General features: G+C 50.7%; 1 protein-coding gene across 3 annotated transcripts; it reads right to left on the bottom strand.

The window, feature by feature from the left end:
- Positions 1-5,399: 5,399 nt before the first annotated feature.
- On the bottom strand, positions 5,400-6,965 carry PYY (peptide YY). 3 transcript variants are annotated; one of them, XM_047758186.1, is made up of 4 exons: positions 6,553-6,965; positions 5,947-6,134; positions 5,777-5,857; positions 5,400-5,626 (listed from the first exon to the last, which is right to left on the bottom strand). In XM_047758186.1, the coding sequence occupies exons 2-4, from the start codon at positions 6,132-6,134 to the stop codon at positions 5,602-5,604; spliced, it is 294 nt and encodes a 97-aa protein (XP_047614142.1). In that variant the 5' UTR covers positions 6,553-6,965; the 3' UTR covers positions 5,400-5,601. The 3 variants fall into 3 exon arrangements, with proteins under 3 accessions (XP_047614142.1, XP_047614141.1, XP_047614143.1); XM_047758185.1 differs by lacking the exon at positions 6,553-6,965 and having other exon boundaries at positions 5,947-6,303; XM_047758187.1 differs by lacking the exons at positions 5,777-5,857; positions 6,553-6,965 and having other exon boundaries at positions 5,947-6,303.
- Positions 6,966-16,311: the final 9,346 nt, after the last annotated feature.

The raw sequence follows: 16,311 nt of genomic DNA, 5'->3' as shown, positions 1-16,311 counted from the left end.
GAGAGGGTGTGGAAAAAAGGAACCCTCCTACACTGTAGGTGGGAATATAAATTGGTAAACAGCTAAGGAACACAGTATGGAGCGTCCTCAGAAAATTAAAAATAGAACTACTGTGTGATCCAGCAGTCCCAGTCCTGGGTGTATGTCTGGACAAAACTATAATTCAAAAAGACAACAAGTGCGCCAGTGTTCACAGCAGCACTCTTCACAATAGCCGAGACATTGGCTTCAACAACTGAAATGTCCATCAGCAGAGGACTGGATAAAGAAGATGTGGGACATATATACAAATGGCATACTACTCAGCCATGAAAAAAAAAAAAACAAAATAATGCCATTTGCCATAAGATAGATGCAACTAGGGATTCTCATAATGAGTGAAGTAAGTCAGAGAAAGAAAAATGCCATATGATATCACTTACATGTGAAATCTAAAATACAGCACAGGAGTTCCCGTCGTGGCGCAGTGGTTAACGAATCCGACTAGGAACCATGAGGTTGCGGGTTCGGTCCCTGCCCTTGCTCAGTGGGTTAACGATCCGGCGTTGCCGTGAGCTGTGGTGTAGGTTGCAGACGCGGCTCGGATCCCGCGTTGCTGTGGCTCTGGCGTAGGCCGGTGGCTAGAGCTCCGATTCAACCCCTAGCCTGGGAACCTCCATGTGCCGCGGGAGCGGCCCAAGAAATAGCAACAACAACAACAACAACAACAAATAGACAAAAGACCAAAAAAAAAAAAAAATACGGCACAAATGAACCTATCTACAAAACAGAAACAGACTCACAGACATAGAGAACGAATTATGGTTGCCAAGGAGGTGGGGGGAGGGAGTGGGATGGACTGGGATTTGGGGGGTCAGTCGATGCAAACTATTATATTTAGAATGGATATTTCCCTACTCTAGAGCACAGGGAACTACATCCAGTCTCTTGGAATAGACCATGATGGAAGATAATATAAGATAATATAATATATATGTACAATAGGGTCACTTCGCTGCACAGCAAAAATTGGCACAACATTGTAAATCAAATATACTTTAATAATACAAAATAATTCATTAAATAATAAAATAGGAGTTCCCGTTGTGACTCAGTGACAATGAACCCAACTAGTATTCATGAGGATAACGGTTCAATCCCTGGCCCCACTCAGTGGGTCAGGGATCCGGCATTGCCAAGACCTGTGGTGTAAGTTGCAGCCACGGCTCGGATCCTGAGTTGCTGTGGCTGTGGTGTAGGCCTGCAGCTACAGCGCAGATTCAACTCAGAGCCCGGGAACTTCCATATGCCTCAGATGTGGCCTTAAAAGTAATAATAATAATAATATAAAATATATCACAAATGGGCATCCCGCTGTGGTGCAGTGGGTTAAAGATCTGCAGCTGCAGTGCTGTGGTGCAGGTTTGATCCCTGGCTCAGGAACCGCCCCGTGCCACGGGGTGCAGCCAAAAAAAACAAACAAAAAAACCAAGGTTAATCTTACAAATAAACATAAACGTATTCATTAAAATCTATAGAGAGGAGTTCCTGTTGTGCTCCAGCAATAACGAACCTGACTAGTACCACGAGGACACACGTTCGGCCCCTGGCCTCACTCAATGGGTAAAGGATCCAGCGTTGCCGTGAACTCTGGTGTAGGTTGCAGACGTGGCTTGGATCTGCGAACTCTGATTCCACCCCTAGCCTGGAAAATTCCATATGCCATGGGTGCGGCCCTAAAAAGACATAATAAAATAAAATAATTATAAATATACAGTTGAACCTATCTGCAAAACAGAAACACACTCATAGACATAAGATTTTTGTTGCCAAGGGGGAGGGGAGGGAGTGGGATGGACTGAGAGTTTGGGGTTAATAGATGCAAACTACGACATTTAAAATGGATAAACAATAAGGTCCTGCTGTATAGCACAGGAAACGATATCCAATCTCCTGGGATAGGCCATGATGGAAAATAAAAATTTTTTAAAAGAATATTTTAAATATTTTAAAAGAATATATATATATATAAAGAATATATAGGGAGTTCCCATCGTGGCTCAGTGGTTAGTGAATCTGACTAGGAACCATGAGGTTGCGGGTTCCATCCCTGGCCTTGCTCAGTGGGTTTAGGATCCAGCATTGCCATGAGCCGTGGTGTAGGTTGCAGACGCGGCTCAGATCCTGCGTTGCTGTGGCTCTGGTGTAGCCTGGCAGCTACAGCTCCAATTAGACCCCTAGCCTGGGAACCTCCATATGCCGCAGGAGTGGCTCAAGAAAAGGCAAAAAGACAAAAAAAAAAGAATATATGGTATATATATACTTGTATGTATGTATGACTGGGTTACTTTGCTCTATAGCATAGACTGGCACAACGTTGTAAATCTATTATACTTTATTTATTTAGTTATATTTTTTAGAACCAAACCCACAGCATATGCAAGTTCCCAGGTTAGGGGTTGAATGTGAGCTACACCTGCCAGCCTACACCAGAGCCACAGCAATATCAGATCCGAGCTGCGTCTGCAACCTACACCACAGCTCACGGCAACACAGGATCCTTAACCCACTGAGTGAGGCTAGGGATCAAACCTGCCTCCTAGTCAGATTCGTTTCTGCTGCTTCACAACAGGAACTCCCAATTATACTTTAATAAAGAAAAAAAAAGGGGGGGAGTTCCCACTTTGGTGCAACAGGAGCAGTGGCATCTTGGGAGTGCTGGGACGCAGGTTTGATTCCCAGCCAGTCCTGATGGGTGGGATCCCGAGTTGCCGGAGCTGTGGCTTGTGTGGTGACTGTGGCTTGGATCTGATCCCTGGCCCAGGAACTCCATATGCCAAGGTGTAGCCAAAAATGAAAAAAGGAAAGAAGGAAGGAAGGGAAAAAAAGAAAAATAAAATACCTCCTATCCCACATGTAGTTCTCCAGTGGGGTCTATCTCCCCTCTTTTTGAATGCGGGTGACCCTGTGGCTGCTCAGACCAGTAGCTTATGGTGGAAGATGCTATGTGACGGCTGAGACCAGATCATAAAAGGCAATTGTTATGAGTTAAATTATACCCCCTCAATTCACGTGTTGAAATCCTAACCCCTGGTACCTCCAAATGTGACCTTATATGGAAATGTAATTAATTAAGATGGGGTCATGCCGGAGCAGGGCGGACCCCTAACTCAATATGACTACTGCCGTTAGGAAAAGGGGGAAATTTAGACTTAGAAGCAGACACGCACAGAGGGGAGACAATGTGAAGAGACACAGGGTGAAGACACCCAGCCACAAGCCAAGGAGAGAAGCCTGGAACAGGTCCTTCCCTCATCAGCCTCGAAGGAACCAACCCTGCCAGCACATTGACCTCAGACTTGAAGCCTCCAAAACTGTTGGTAAACCACCAGCTTGTGGTTCTTTCTCACCGCAGCCCTAGCAGACGAATGCAGCAAGGCAGCCTCCTCCTGGTTCTCTTGGAGGGTTTGCTCTAGGGGGAGCCAGCTGCCCTGTAAGTCCAGCTGCCCCAGGACACCATGCTGGAGAGGCCATGTGTAGGTACTGGGAGCCCTGGCTGAGCTCCCAGCCAACAGCTGTGATTGTCAACCCCAGCTAACCTCTGACTGTCACTGCCAAGAGCCTCCAAGTGCCAACTGCCTCATCAAGCCCTTCCCAGTCCTGACCCACAAAATGATGGGTAAAATACAACAGTTATTTTAAGCCACTAAGTTTTAGGATAATTTGTTACTTGGCATAGTAACCAGCAAGCTCACCCTTGCCCTTCCCTCCCTTCCCAGGGGCTAGTACAGGCTGGCGGTGACGGTGGGCTCTCTTCGACCAGGTAGCTGAGGCCATGGGAAAGTCACGGCGTGGGGGGCTTTTGGACGCCCCCATGGAGCGGAGCTGCCAACTCCCCGGATGCCGCTCACGTTTTACGTAAGAGAGAAAAATATCTATCTTGTTTAAACCGTTTTTAATTCTGCCTCTATTTTAAAAGCCAGCTCAATACCCTAGCAATATAATGTATGCAAAACAAATAGCTCAATGCTTGGCACATAAATAAACGCTTTAGGGGGAAAAAAGTGTAGCTATTGCTCTTGTTGTCATTAACATTACATCCTAAGGTTGCGTCCTCTGGCTCCACCGTTGGTTGAGTCTGATCAGCAGTGGATTAAGCACCTCTCAGCACTTCTTTCTCCCCGTGGACATGAGGCGAACCCATGTCACTGATGGTGAACTAGACGTGTCAAGCTTGGCAGAAATTGCTATGGGCATGTAATTTATACTGTGGGTCTCTTCTAGTAGCTTCAAACTGACCTCAGGTCTCCTAGGAAGACCAACAGATGGGGGGCCACAGACACCATCAGAGATTCACATCCTCCCACTCCTCCAATCTCAAAAGGAACCAAAGCTTGTGACAACCATTGTATGGTCCCACCTCGCCTCTCGTGGCAGGTGGATGGATGGGTGGGGATTAGAGGAGAGGAGAGAAGACGGGGGAAATGTGATGGGAAGTGGGTCTTAGATAATGGCCATACTGCAGGGAAAGGGAACCACACAAATGAACTAGTTTCTCACACACACACACACACCGAGCAATCAGGAAGGGCTTCCGGGAGGAGGTGGCCACTACTCTAAAACTGTTCTCCAGACTGAAGAGAAGGAAAGAGATCTGCAAGCAAGGGAGGTGGCCTGGGCAAAGGCTTAGAGCCTTAGAGTCCACACAGCTTGTGACTTAGCCAGGCCCTAGATCTGCTTCCACCTCATCCTTCTGGCCTTCCCTTGAGGGAAGCTGGAGGGCAGCTCAGGTGTAAAAGACTTGTGTCCCCCAGAGCAGGTTGTGTCTGAGCAGGGGCTGCTCTTGCAGCTACGGCAGAGCCAGCTTGAGGGTCTTCTCCCAGAGCCACCTAAAGGTGGGTGTCCCCATGGCCATGTCGCTAGGAAGACATAGTGACTTATCTACAGAGTATGAATTTAGAAAGGCAAGGGCGGCGGCTCAGAGAAAGAGCAGCCTCCACACTCCCATTGCTCCTCCTGCCCAGGGAGTGGGGTGTCAGAAATGACCGCTTCCCTCAGCACACACCCACCTCCCTCCAAATGACTCTCCCTCCACAACCCCATCTTGGGTCCCATTCCATCCCCAGCCACTCCAGCCCTGGGGTTTGGTAATATATCTGTGCAGGGTTACCTGGGGTGTTGGTGCCAAGTCCATGCCTCTCTCTTAATTTAGAACAGAGAAAGTCCCCACTTCACCCCAACCCTGTCTTGGGCTCCCTTTTTTCTCAGGTGCTAGCTTCTATTCTTCCAGCTCTCTCACCTCCTCCCATCTGGATGCCACCTCCTCCCATCTGGATGCCACCTCCTCCCATCTGGATGCCACCTCCAGGAAGGAGAAGGGAAAGAAAGTAGAAACGCACACTTTCCATTTGAGTGAAATTTGCTCTTTATTTAGGGACCGAGGAAGGACAGCACAACGCCCTCCAACCCAGGGAGCGGGGGCACCGAGAAATGGAATGAGGACCCCACCCCAAACCCTTCTCAGATGCAGCAGGCAGGGAGAGGAATCCTGGTTCTGGGATCGGGAGCAAACATGCAAATGAGATCGGTGTATTAGCATATCTCCCCGGAGTCTGGGGGTGGTCACCATAGGTAGGCGCCTTCTGGCCTGTAGGAGGGAAAGGAAAGGAATTGCACGGATCCCGGCGTTGGATCTGGGGAATCGAGATGGGGGGGGATGTACTAAGTGGCGGCGCCAGGGTGGCAGTAGGACCAGGCCACACTCCAGCGGACAGCTCGTGTGGCGGGGCGCTTTTACCACGACTTGACGGGGCGGTCCTCGCCTTCAGGGGAGATCAGTTTGGAGAGAAGAGCGTCTGGGCTGTCACGTTTCCCATACCTGGGGGCGGGGCCATAAGTGGGCGGGGTCGTGCCTGGCCGCGCCCCCTCAGGCCGCCCGAGCTCCGCCCGCCCCGCGCACGCGCTCACCTCTGCCGAGTGACCAGGTTGAGGTAGTGGCGCAGGGAGGCGTAGTAGCGGCTCAGCTCCTCCGGCGAGGCGTCTTCGCCGGGAGCCTCGGGTTTGGCGGGGTAGGCGTCGACCAGTGTCCCCAGGCAGATGAGCAGGCCCAGCAGCACAGTGGCCATGGCGGGCCAGGGCCTGCGCACTGTCACCATCTGGAGAAGGGGCACTGGAGTCATACGAAGCCTCGACCCCCCGAGGCAGGAAGCCGAGGCTGCTGTCAGACCCAAGCTCCAGCGGCCTGCCTGGGGCTGGTACCCGATCAAGGCTCAGCCACGCGCTCGCTGTGTGTTCTCAGGGCACTTTCGCCGTCTCTGGCCTCAGTTTCTTCATCTGTTAGAGGGGTATAAGCCCTGCCAGCTTTCGCTCCCTCCGCTTGTGTTGACCAGGATAGATAGCTGAGCTGACCCTGAGGGCTCCCAGGGGGCTCCTGGACCTCTCTCCTTCCCACTTCTGCTGACCCCCTTCCTATCCAGCTTCCAGTCCTAGCTTCCACCACGCCAGCCTCAGTTTCCCCCACAGAATAGCCTGGAATACTGGCACCAGAACATTCCTGGGTCCCCGGCTACCCACAGCGACAGCTCCAGAGGCAGAGAGAAGATCAGGAAATGGAAGGCGAGAGGAGTCCCAAGGGCTGGACTGCTGCAGCCTCCTCCTCAGCTCAGTGCTTTCCCTGCAGGGCTTATATCCCGGCCTGGAGAGGGAGGGGGAGCTGGAGGGGGGAGGGCCTTCCTCCTTCCTCCCTCCACCCTACACCCGATCTCTGAGCTTACACCCAGACAGTGCGGGGTGTCTCCACCTCAAAGGAGCTGGTGTGGGAGAGCCCATAGGCTCAGACTCAGGTTACTTCTGGATAGGGTGCCTAGCCTGAGCCCCGTCTTTACCCCCACAACCCCCCAACAGCAGGTCTAGCCTCCTGAGGCAGCGAAGCATATGAATGCAGATTTCAGGCATGACCCGTGGGACCAGGGTTGAAATTCCATCTTCCAAGCCTGTCCTTGGGTGGGAGGCCAGACACATCTGGCCCAGCCTGTGGGACCTGTGACCCCTCTTTCTGAAAGCCAACCTTTGCAGCCTCTGCTCGCTAATGCTTTGGAGAAGGGCCGAGGAGTGACAGGGCCTGTCGGGGAATCCTCTTTCTACCGGAAGCAGGGATGGGAGCTGTTTCTGAGGAGGAGAGCCCTCTCTGGACACCCCCACAACGTTCCTGCTCTGTTAAAGAGTTGGGGAGGCAGGAGGAGGCAAGAGCCCATCCCCTCCTGAGAAACAGCTGCGTTGCCCACCCGCCCACCCAGCCTGACACATGCAGATTCATAGAGACCCCTTGCAGGGGATCGTGCCCCCCTCCCCATCCAGGTGTCCTTCGGGAGCACTGGTGTCTTCTGGGATTGGGTGACGTCAGGGCTGCCCAAGCACACGCCACCATCCCAGCCCACTGGAATCTCCGCTGGACTCTGGGGCGAAGACCCTGCCCCAGGACCTTGGACGGAAACAGAAAGGACTTCTGTTTCTTGAGCACCTGCTGTGTACCGGGCAGGACATGATTTCAGGCACAGCCACACAGTGAGCTGAGTTTCTCCCCATTTCACAGATGAGGCATCTGAAGCTCTGAGAGGTCAGGGAACAGCCAAAGTCGCCTAGGATTCCAACGAGAGAAAAGAAGAGACCCACTCAATTACGAGGGGCAGAAAGCCTTCCTATGAGGATAACGGTGGGGCTGAGGAGTCAGGCATGGGAACAGGGGGAGGGAGGCTAAGTCTGGGGACCCTCCTGCCCCAGCGGAAAGAGAGAAGGCTCTCAGGGAGGCTCCCCATAAAGCCCTTCCCCGCTCCCTTTCCCTGGCCAGGCCGGCTCCTCCTGGGCTTCCAGGCGTCCCACCAGCCCATGAGAGCAGGAGGGGCCACCTGGTCCTGGTCTCTTGCTCTGGGCCAGCCCCTCCACCCTCCAGGACAGATGGCTGTGGGTGTTATTTTTAGAGCTGTCTCTGGAGGTGGAGAGTCCAGGGCTCCCTCAATCACCTTTTTATGGGTTCAATCACCCGCACTCTCCGGAAATGGCTGCTTATCAGCCAGTTGGGTCCTTTGGGCCCCATGTGTCCCAAGAAAGGCCAGGTCGGCGTGCTGAGCATGGAGGTAGAAGACAGACCTCAGGACAAGCGACATGGACCCCATCCTCGGGGGGGGGGCAGAGAAAATCCATTCTCCACAGGGGGCTCTCATCTGAGGGGCGAGGCACCACCCTGTTCCTCAGGAAGCCCAGGCCATATCCTTGGGGACCCGCAGTCTGAGGGAACCTCAGGGGACAGAGAATCTCGGGGGACAAGCCTGGGTCCAGTTTGGAGAGGAAACAACAGAAATAAAAAAACTCCGGCAGTTCCCGTCGTGGTGCAGTGGTTAACGAATCCGACTAGGAACCATGAGGTTGCGGGTTCGGTCCCTGCCCTTGCTCAGTGGGTTAACGATCCGGCCTTGCCGTGAGCTGTGGTGTAGGTTGCACATGCGGCTCAGATGCCGCGTTGCTGTGGCTCTGGCGTGGGCCGGTGGCTACAGCTCCGATTGGACCCCTAGCCTGGGAACCTCCATATGCCGCAGGTGCGGCCCAAAGAAATAGCAAAAAGACACACACAAAAAAAAAAGAAAGAAAAAGAAAGTAAATGGGACTAGAGGGGGTCCCTCAGGGTGGGCCAGGAACCAGCCTCCCGCATCCTTACACATGCTCCCTGTCCATCATGCCCTGCCCTTCAATTCCACTCCCCAATTACTAGGTCAGCTCATTGGTTCATTCATCACCACCTCCTCACTGACGAGTGTATTAACTTGTTGATTAGCTGGATCGATTGCTGGGCTCAGACACTCCCCGCCCACACACCCACCGCCCCTCCGAACCATGACTCAGTCGCTAATGAGACATGACTGGAGGGTGCAGGGCTGACAGCTGCGAGGAGAGACACCTCAAAAGAGCTGTCATTGTACGTAAGGGACCAGTTCCTGCCTCCAACTTTGCTCAAAGGGTTGGGGGGACCGAATCATTGGGGTTCCCTTGATCCCATCCTCAGAGCACCTAAGCAAGTCGACCCCAGGGGCAACCAGGCCATGGATGTGGACCCCAGCTGACCATAGACCTTGCCATGTGGCATCAAGGGCTACTCATCTGGAGAGGGTAGCCCAGCCCACTCATCTCCAGAAGCTTAATTCTGTACCCCACCCTCCCCCACCTCCCCCATACAAGGCTCCTCCGAGAGACCATCCCCCGGGGAAGCGCTGGTTCGCTGCCTCCCACCCTCAGGCAAGGTCATGTGCCCAAGGGTCTATACACAGCAGGTGGCCATGCAGCAAGAATGATTCAATCCTCACTCGACAAGCACTTAGGAGGCTCCTACTAAGTGCCAGGCACTATTCGAAGCACCAGGGACAGAGATGTGAACCAAGAAGCAAAATCCTGACCCTCATGGCAGGAAGTAGAAAATAAATGAATCCACGAGGAAGCACGTAGTAGGTCTGATTGTGATAAGTGCTGTAGCAACAAAATCAGGGTAAGAGGGATACAAAGGGCTGCGGGGAGGGTCTTATTATATGTTGGGCAATTAGGGGAGTGACTGACTTTTTTTTTTCTGCCTTTTAGGGCCTTGCCCACGGCATACAGAAGCTCCCAGGCTAGGGGGTCTAATCGGAGCTGCAGCTACCAGCCTACACAACAGCCACAAAACCACCAGATCCGAGCCGCGTCTATGACCTACACCACAGCTCACGGCAACACGAGATTCTTAACCCACTGAGCGAGGCCAGGGATCAAACCCGCATCCTCATGGATACTAGTCAGGTTCATTAACTGCTGAGCCACGATGGGAACTCTGTGACTTACATTTTTAAAGGAGCATTTTGGCTGCTGTGTCAAGAACAGACAAGAGTTGCGGGGGGAGGCGGGCAGGTAAACTCAGAAGCAGGAGTCTCCTTAGGAGCCTATGCCTATGATCCTGCCAAGAGCTGATGGTGGTGCAAGCGCGCACACGCCCACACACACCTTCCTCACAGCTGCAAACGTCCCACATGTTTCACCCAAGGACAATTTCCTTATGTCCATACGATAACAACAGCCTTTCATCTAGCTGAAAAAATCCCCTGGAGAAGATAATGGGGAAGAAAATCAATGGAGGTCTATCGTAGGCAGGGGCTGGATCGGTCGGTTCTCGGATTGTTAAGGCTCATTTCCATTTGAACCTCTCTGTGCTAGCTTGATGACTGGCCACAGTCCAGGAAAATATTTGCTACTGTGATAGTGCTTATAGAAATGCCAGCTTGTTCATTTTGTCACAAGTATGAATGTCCTCTTCCTTAAAAACGCTTTGGCTCTTCGCACAGAAAGAACCAGAGAATGGAGAGTCACCCGTTGACACCATTGAAAAATGGCCATTTCCCTCCAAAGGGATATTAGCCTCGGTCCAGGACGCTTTGTCATCTCCTGGGACAAATGGTAAGGAAGCAGCAGACATGCTTTCTATTTCCTGTGACCCTCCATCCTGAGCTAAGCACTGATGGAGGCCGAGTGGGACCATGGCGAGCGAGTGGGATCAGTGGGGTCAGCTCTAGTTTGGCCCTAGAACCATAGTTTGGTTATATGCAGAGAGTAGGTTTAGGAGGCAGTAATGTCAAAAAGAAAGAGGGAGTTCCCATCGTGGTGCAGAAGAAACAAATCCAACTAGGAACCAAAGGTTGCAGGTTCGATCCCTGGCCTCACTGAGTGCGTTAAGGATCTGGCGTTGACATGAGCTGTGTTGTAGGTGGCAGATGCAGCTCAGATCTGATGTGGCTGTGGCTGTGGTATAGGCTGGCAGCTGGAGCTCTGATTCAACCCCCAGCCTGGGAACTTCCACACGCCACAGGTGTGACCCTAAAAAAAAAAAAAAAGCAAAGTTGCAGGTCTTGCTATAAAACGCAGTGACCAGATACCTGTGGCCTGGTATATACCCAAGGCACAAGCTTCTCTCTAAAACAGATATCAGCAGAGTCTTTTGACAAAGGACCAGATAGTAAATATTTTAGTCTCTGTTGCAACTGTTCAACTTGGTTATTATAACACAAATGCAGCCATGAAACTACTCAAAACATGAATGGATGTGACTGCGCTCCAACAAAACTTTATTTGTGAACATGAAAAATTGAATTTCCTGTAATTTTCACGTCACAAAATAGTCTTTTGATTTTTTTTCAATCACTTAAAAATGCAAGGATTCTCACTGTGCACAGTGGGTTAAGAATCCGACTGCAGCAGCTTGGGTCCTTGTGGAGGTGCGGGTTGGATCCCTGGCCTGGAAATTTTGCATGCTGCAGGCACATCCAAAATAAAAATAAAGAAAAATGGGAGTTCCCACTGTGGCGCAGTGGAAACAAATCCAACTAGTATCCATGAGGATGCGGGTTCGATCTCTGGCCTCACTCAGTGGGTCACAGATCCGGCATTGCTGTGAGCTGTGGTTTAGGTCACAGATGCAGCTTGGATCCCCTGTGGCTGTGGCTGTGACTTAGGACAAGAGCTGTAGCTCTGGTTCGACCCCCTAGCCTGGGAACTTCCATATGCCATGGGTGCAGCCCCCCAAAAAATAAAAATAAAGAAAAATGTAAAAAAGCCACAGCGTGAACCACAGGATGTACCACAGGATATACCACAACGAATCCAAAAAGCATAGTTTGTGAACTCGTGGTCTGAAAAAATAAGGGCTTCTGCTCCCTCTAGGTGAGTTGTCTGTCTACCAAGAGTCAGTTGGGTGTTTATGCCAGGTATACTTGTCACCGCATTCAACCTATGAATTTGGAGAGTCACAAACATTCAGTGCACTGCAAGCAGACAGACAATAAACATGCTAATTTGATAGGACAGCTCAAAGAAATTAGGAACACACTATTTCCCTTACAAAGTTGGGTGTTTTTGTTTGGTTGGTTTTTGGTTTTGTTTTTTGTCCTTTTAGGGCCGAACCTGTGGCATATGGAGGTTCTCAGGCTAGGGGTGGAATCGGATCTATAGCTGCCGGCCTAACCACAGCCACAGCAACACAGGATCCAAGCTATGTCTGTGACCTACACACAGCTCACAGCAACGCTGGATCCTTAACCCACTGAGCAAGGCCAGGGATCGAACTTCAGTCCTCACGGATGCTAGTCAGATTTGTTTCCACTGAGCCACAAGGGGAACTCCTTACTGATTTATTATAAAGGACATTATACAGGACACAGATAAATGGAAGAAGAGCTATACAGGGTGAGGTCTAGATAGTCCTTCATGCAGGAGCTTCTGTCCTGTGGAGTTGGGGTGCACCACCCTCCTGGCTCATGGATGCCTTCAACTTGAAAGCTCTCCCAACTCCATGGTCTAGGAGGTTTTACAGAGGTTTCAACATAGGTGTAATCAATTATTAACTTAATATCCAGCTCCTTTCCCTTTTTGGAGGTTGGAGCTGAAAGTTCCAGGTTTATAATTAAGTCCTCGGCTTTACACTCTAAAGCTCTCTAGGGGCCCGCCATGCATCACCTCACTGGAACAAAAGATGCTCTGTCACTTAGGAAATTACAAGGGAGCCCGGAGCTCTATGTTAGGTATGGGGGCCAAAGACCAAATATATATTTCTTATTATGCCACAACCCCTATGCTATGACCCCCAAATCTCTGTCACTTGCTCCTCTGCTGAGCTCCTGATTCATATAATCCACTGTCCTAGACCTATCGCTTAGATGTCTCTCAGTCAACATAAACTTGAGGTCACACAAATGGCAAAGACAGAGTTCCCAGAGTTCCCATCGTGGCACAGCGGAAACAAATCCGACTAGGAATCATGAGGTTGCAGGTTCGATCCCTGGCCTCGCTCGGTGGGTTAAGGATCAGTGTTGCTGTGAGCTGTGGTATAGGTCGCAGAGGTAGCTTGGATCCTGCGTTGCTGTGGGTGTGCTGTAGGCCAGCAGCTGTAGCTCCAATTCGCCCCCCAGCCTGGGAACTTCCACATGCTGCAGGTGCAGCCCTAAAAAGAAAAAGGTGGAGTTCTCATAGTGGCTCAGCAATAAGGAACCAGTTTTTTGTTTGTTTGTTTTGTTTTCGTCCTTTTTTTGGCCATTTCTTGGGCCACTCCCTCAGCATGTGGAGGTTCCCAGGCTAGGGGTCGAATCGGAGGAGTAGCCGCCGGCCTACGCCAGAGCCACAGCAACTCGGGATGGGGGCCGCATCTGCAACCCACACCACAGCTCACGGTAACGCCGGATCGTTAACCCACTGAGCAAGGGCAGGGATCGAACCCGCAACCTTATGGTTCCTAGTCGGATTCGTTAACCACTGAGCCACGACGGGAACTCCCGAACCAGTTTTTCTATTCTGCCTTCTCTTGTGCCCCAGGCCCCAAGGCAATGATAGGAACGATGGTGACAATTACATCAGTGGCTTCAGGGGCCCACAGACACCCAAAACTCTGAGGGAGAGGGGTCTTCCTCCTCTGTTCAAAAGATCTTTGGTCCCAAGAAGGTAGGGCGAGCCTCATGTCTTTTTTCTCCCTATCACCCTGCCACTAGCCCCACAGAGAGGGTAACTCAAGTCCCCATTTTCCCACTGGAGAACAAAAACCCCCAGGGAATCAAAAAGCAGGAAAAGAGGAGTTCCCGTCGTGGCTCAGTGGAAAGGAACCCGACTAGTATCCATGAGGATACAGGTTCGATTCCTGGCCCCACTCAGTGGGTTAAGGATCCGGCATTGCCGTGAGCTGTGGTGTAGGCCAGCAGCTACCGCTCTAATTGGACCCCTAGCCTGGGAACCTCCATGTGCCGCAGGTGCAGCCCTAAAAAGCAAAAAATAAAATAAAAAAATAAAGTGTTCAAAGGGGTAGGGGCAAATACCCTTTACAGTAATGAAAGGGGAGAAAGTCTCAGATATTAAATAAAGGATTATTAAAAAGAAACAGTTGGGAAGTTCCTGCTGTGGGACAATGAGATTGGCAGCATCTTGGGAGCACTGGGTTGCAGGTTCAATCCCTGGTCCAGCAGGTGGGTTAAGGATCTGGCATTGCCACAGCTATGGCTTAGGTCGAAACTACAGCTTGGATCTGATCTCTGGCTCAGGAATTCCATATGTCTCGGGGTGGCCAACAATGAAAAAAAGAAAAAAAAAGGAAAGAAATGGAAATTTTAGAACTGAAAAGAGAAAATAACCAAAATGAAAATTCACTAGCTGGGCTCAAATAGCAGAATGGCGATAACAGAGGAAATAATCAGTGAACTTGAAGCTAGATCAGTAGGGATTACCCAGTATAAAGTCACGGAGAAAAAAATACTGAAGAAAAAAAAAAAAACGAACAGGGGCCTCAGGGATATGAAAAGATACCGAATGGTTTAAGAGTCGTGACATCAGAGTTCAGGATGGAAAGGAGAAAGGGTACAGTACAGAAAAAAACATATTTGAAGAAATAACAGCTGAAAATATCCCAACTTTGGCAAAAAGGCATCAATTTACAGTTTCAAAAATCTCAGCAAACCAGACAGGACACACTATGATCATGATCATGCTGCTGGAAAGCAACAACCAAAAAACCTAGGATGGGAGTTCCCGTCGTGGCGCAGTGGTTAACGAATCCGACTAGGAACCATGAGGTTGCGGGTTCGGTCCCTGCCCTTGCTCAGTGGGTTAACGATCCGGCCTTGCCACGAGCTGTGGTGTAGGTTGCAGACGCGGCTCAGATCCCGCGTTGCTGTGGCTCTGGCATAGGCCGGTGGCTACAGCTCCGATTCGACCCCTAGCCTGGGAACCTCCATATGCCGCGGGAGCGGCCCAAGAAATAGCAAAAAGGAAAAAAAAAAATACCAGTCAATGCAGATGCCTCTACCAGCGAAAATATCCCTCAAGTATGAAAGTGAAATAAAGAAATTCTCTGAGTTCCTGTCGAGGCGCAGTGGAAACGAATCCAACTAGGAACCATGAGGTTGCTGGTTCGATCCCTGGCCTTGCTCAGTGGGTTAAGGATCCGCCATTGCCGTGAGCTGTGGTGTAGGTTGCAGATGCAGCTCAGATCTGGTGTTGCTGTGGCTCTGGGCTAGGCCGGCAGCAACAGCTCCGATTAGACCCCTAGCCTGGGAACCTCCATATGTTGCAGGTGCGGCGCTAAAAAGACAGAAAAGAGAAAAAAAAAAAAGAAAAAAAGAAATTCTCCAAGTTCCCTGGTGTTGCCTGGGCTAAAGATCTGGTGCTGTCACCAAAGTGGCTCAGGTCGCTCTGTGGCACAGGTTCAATCCCTGGCCTGGGAACTCCCCCAAGCAGTGGGTGCCACCAAAAAAAGGGGGGATTCTCAGTGAGGGAAAACTATGAGGATTTGTTGCCAGCAGATCTGCACTAAGAAAATTGTTAAAGGAAGCTCTTCAGACAAATGTCTGGAGATGTTGCAGTTTCTTCTTCTTTTTGGGGGGTGGGCCTGCTTAGAGCTTCGCTGCAGCACATGGAATTTCCCAGGCTAGGGGACAAATCGGAGCTACAGCTGCCAGCCTACACCACAGCCACAGCAACCCAGGACCCAAACTGCATCTGCAACCTACACCACAGCTCACGGCAATGGCGGATCCTTAACCCACTGATCGAGGCCAGGGATCGAACCTGCATCCCCATGGATACCACCTGGGTTCATTACTGCTGAGCTACAACAGGAACTCCACAGTTTCTCCTGAAGTTAAACGTACAATTGTGTGGGACCCAGAAATCCTAGAGAAATGAATACGCATATCCACTCAAAAACCCTATACACCAATGTTTACAGCAGCTCTATTGGTAATTGCCCCAAACTAGAACCACCTCCAGCACCCTTCAGTGGAAGACTGAGTAAACGATGGTATATCTGTAAATGGAGATATTTACTACTTGGTAATTAAAAGGAATGGACTATTGATACATGGAACAAATTGGACTAATGTCAAAGGCATTAGACTCAGTGAACAAAGCCAGTCTCCAAAGGTTACATACTGGGAGTTCCTGTTGTGGCCGAGTGGTTACCCAACCCAACTGGTATCCATGAGGACGCAGGTTCAATCCCTGGCCTCAGCGGGTTAAGGATCTGGCATTGCCATGAGCTGTGGTGTAGGTCGAAGGCACGGCTCAGATCTGGCGTTGCTGTGGCTGTTGTGTAGGCCGGCGGCTGCAGGTCCGATTCGACCCTTAGCCTGGGAACTTCCATATGCTGTGGGTGCGGCCCTAAAAAAATAAATTAAAAATAAAAGCAAAGATTACATACTATATACTTCCATTTCTGTGACATCCTTAAAAAGATAAAACTATGCCCGTTGTGGCAAAGTGCCCTTTGTGGCAAAGTGGAAAAGAATC

This window comes from Phacochoerus africanus, chromosome 14, assembly GCF_016906955.1.
Source record: "Phacochoerus africanus isolate WHEZ1 chromosome 14, ROS_Pafr_v1, whole genome shotgun sequence".
Lineage (NCBI taxonomy): Eukaryota > Metazoa > Chordata > Mammalia > Artiodactyla > Suidae > Phacochoerus > Phacochoerus africanus.
The sequence above is the reverse complement of the archived record's forward strand: the minus strand, read 5'-3'. Positions and strand labels throughout refer to the sequence as shown.

Excerpts from the sequence above, each read along its gene's own strand:
- PYY (XM_047758185.1), bottom strand. The coding sequence starts at position 6,158 with ATGACTCCAGTGCCCCTTCTCCAGATGGTGACAGTGCGCAGGCCCTGG. Across the intron at positions 5,858-5,946 it reads AACCTGGTCACTCGGCAGAG|GTATGGGAAACGTGACAGCC; the intron begins GTGAGCGCGTGC and ends CCCCGCCCCCAG. Across the intron at positions 5,627-5,776 it reads GACCGCCCCGTCAAGTCGTG|GCCAGAAGGCGCCTACCTAT; the intron begins GTAAAAGCGCCC and ends TCCCTCCTACAG.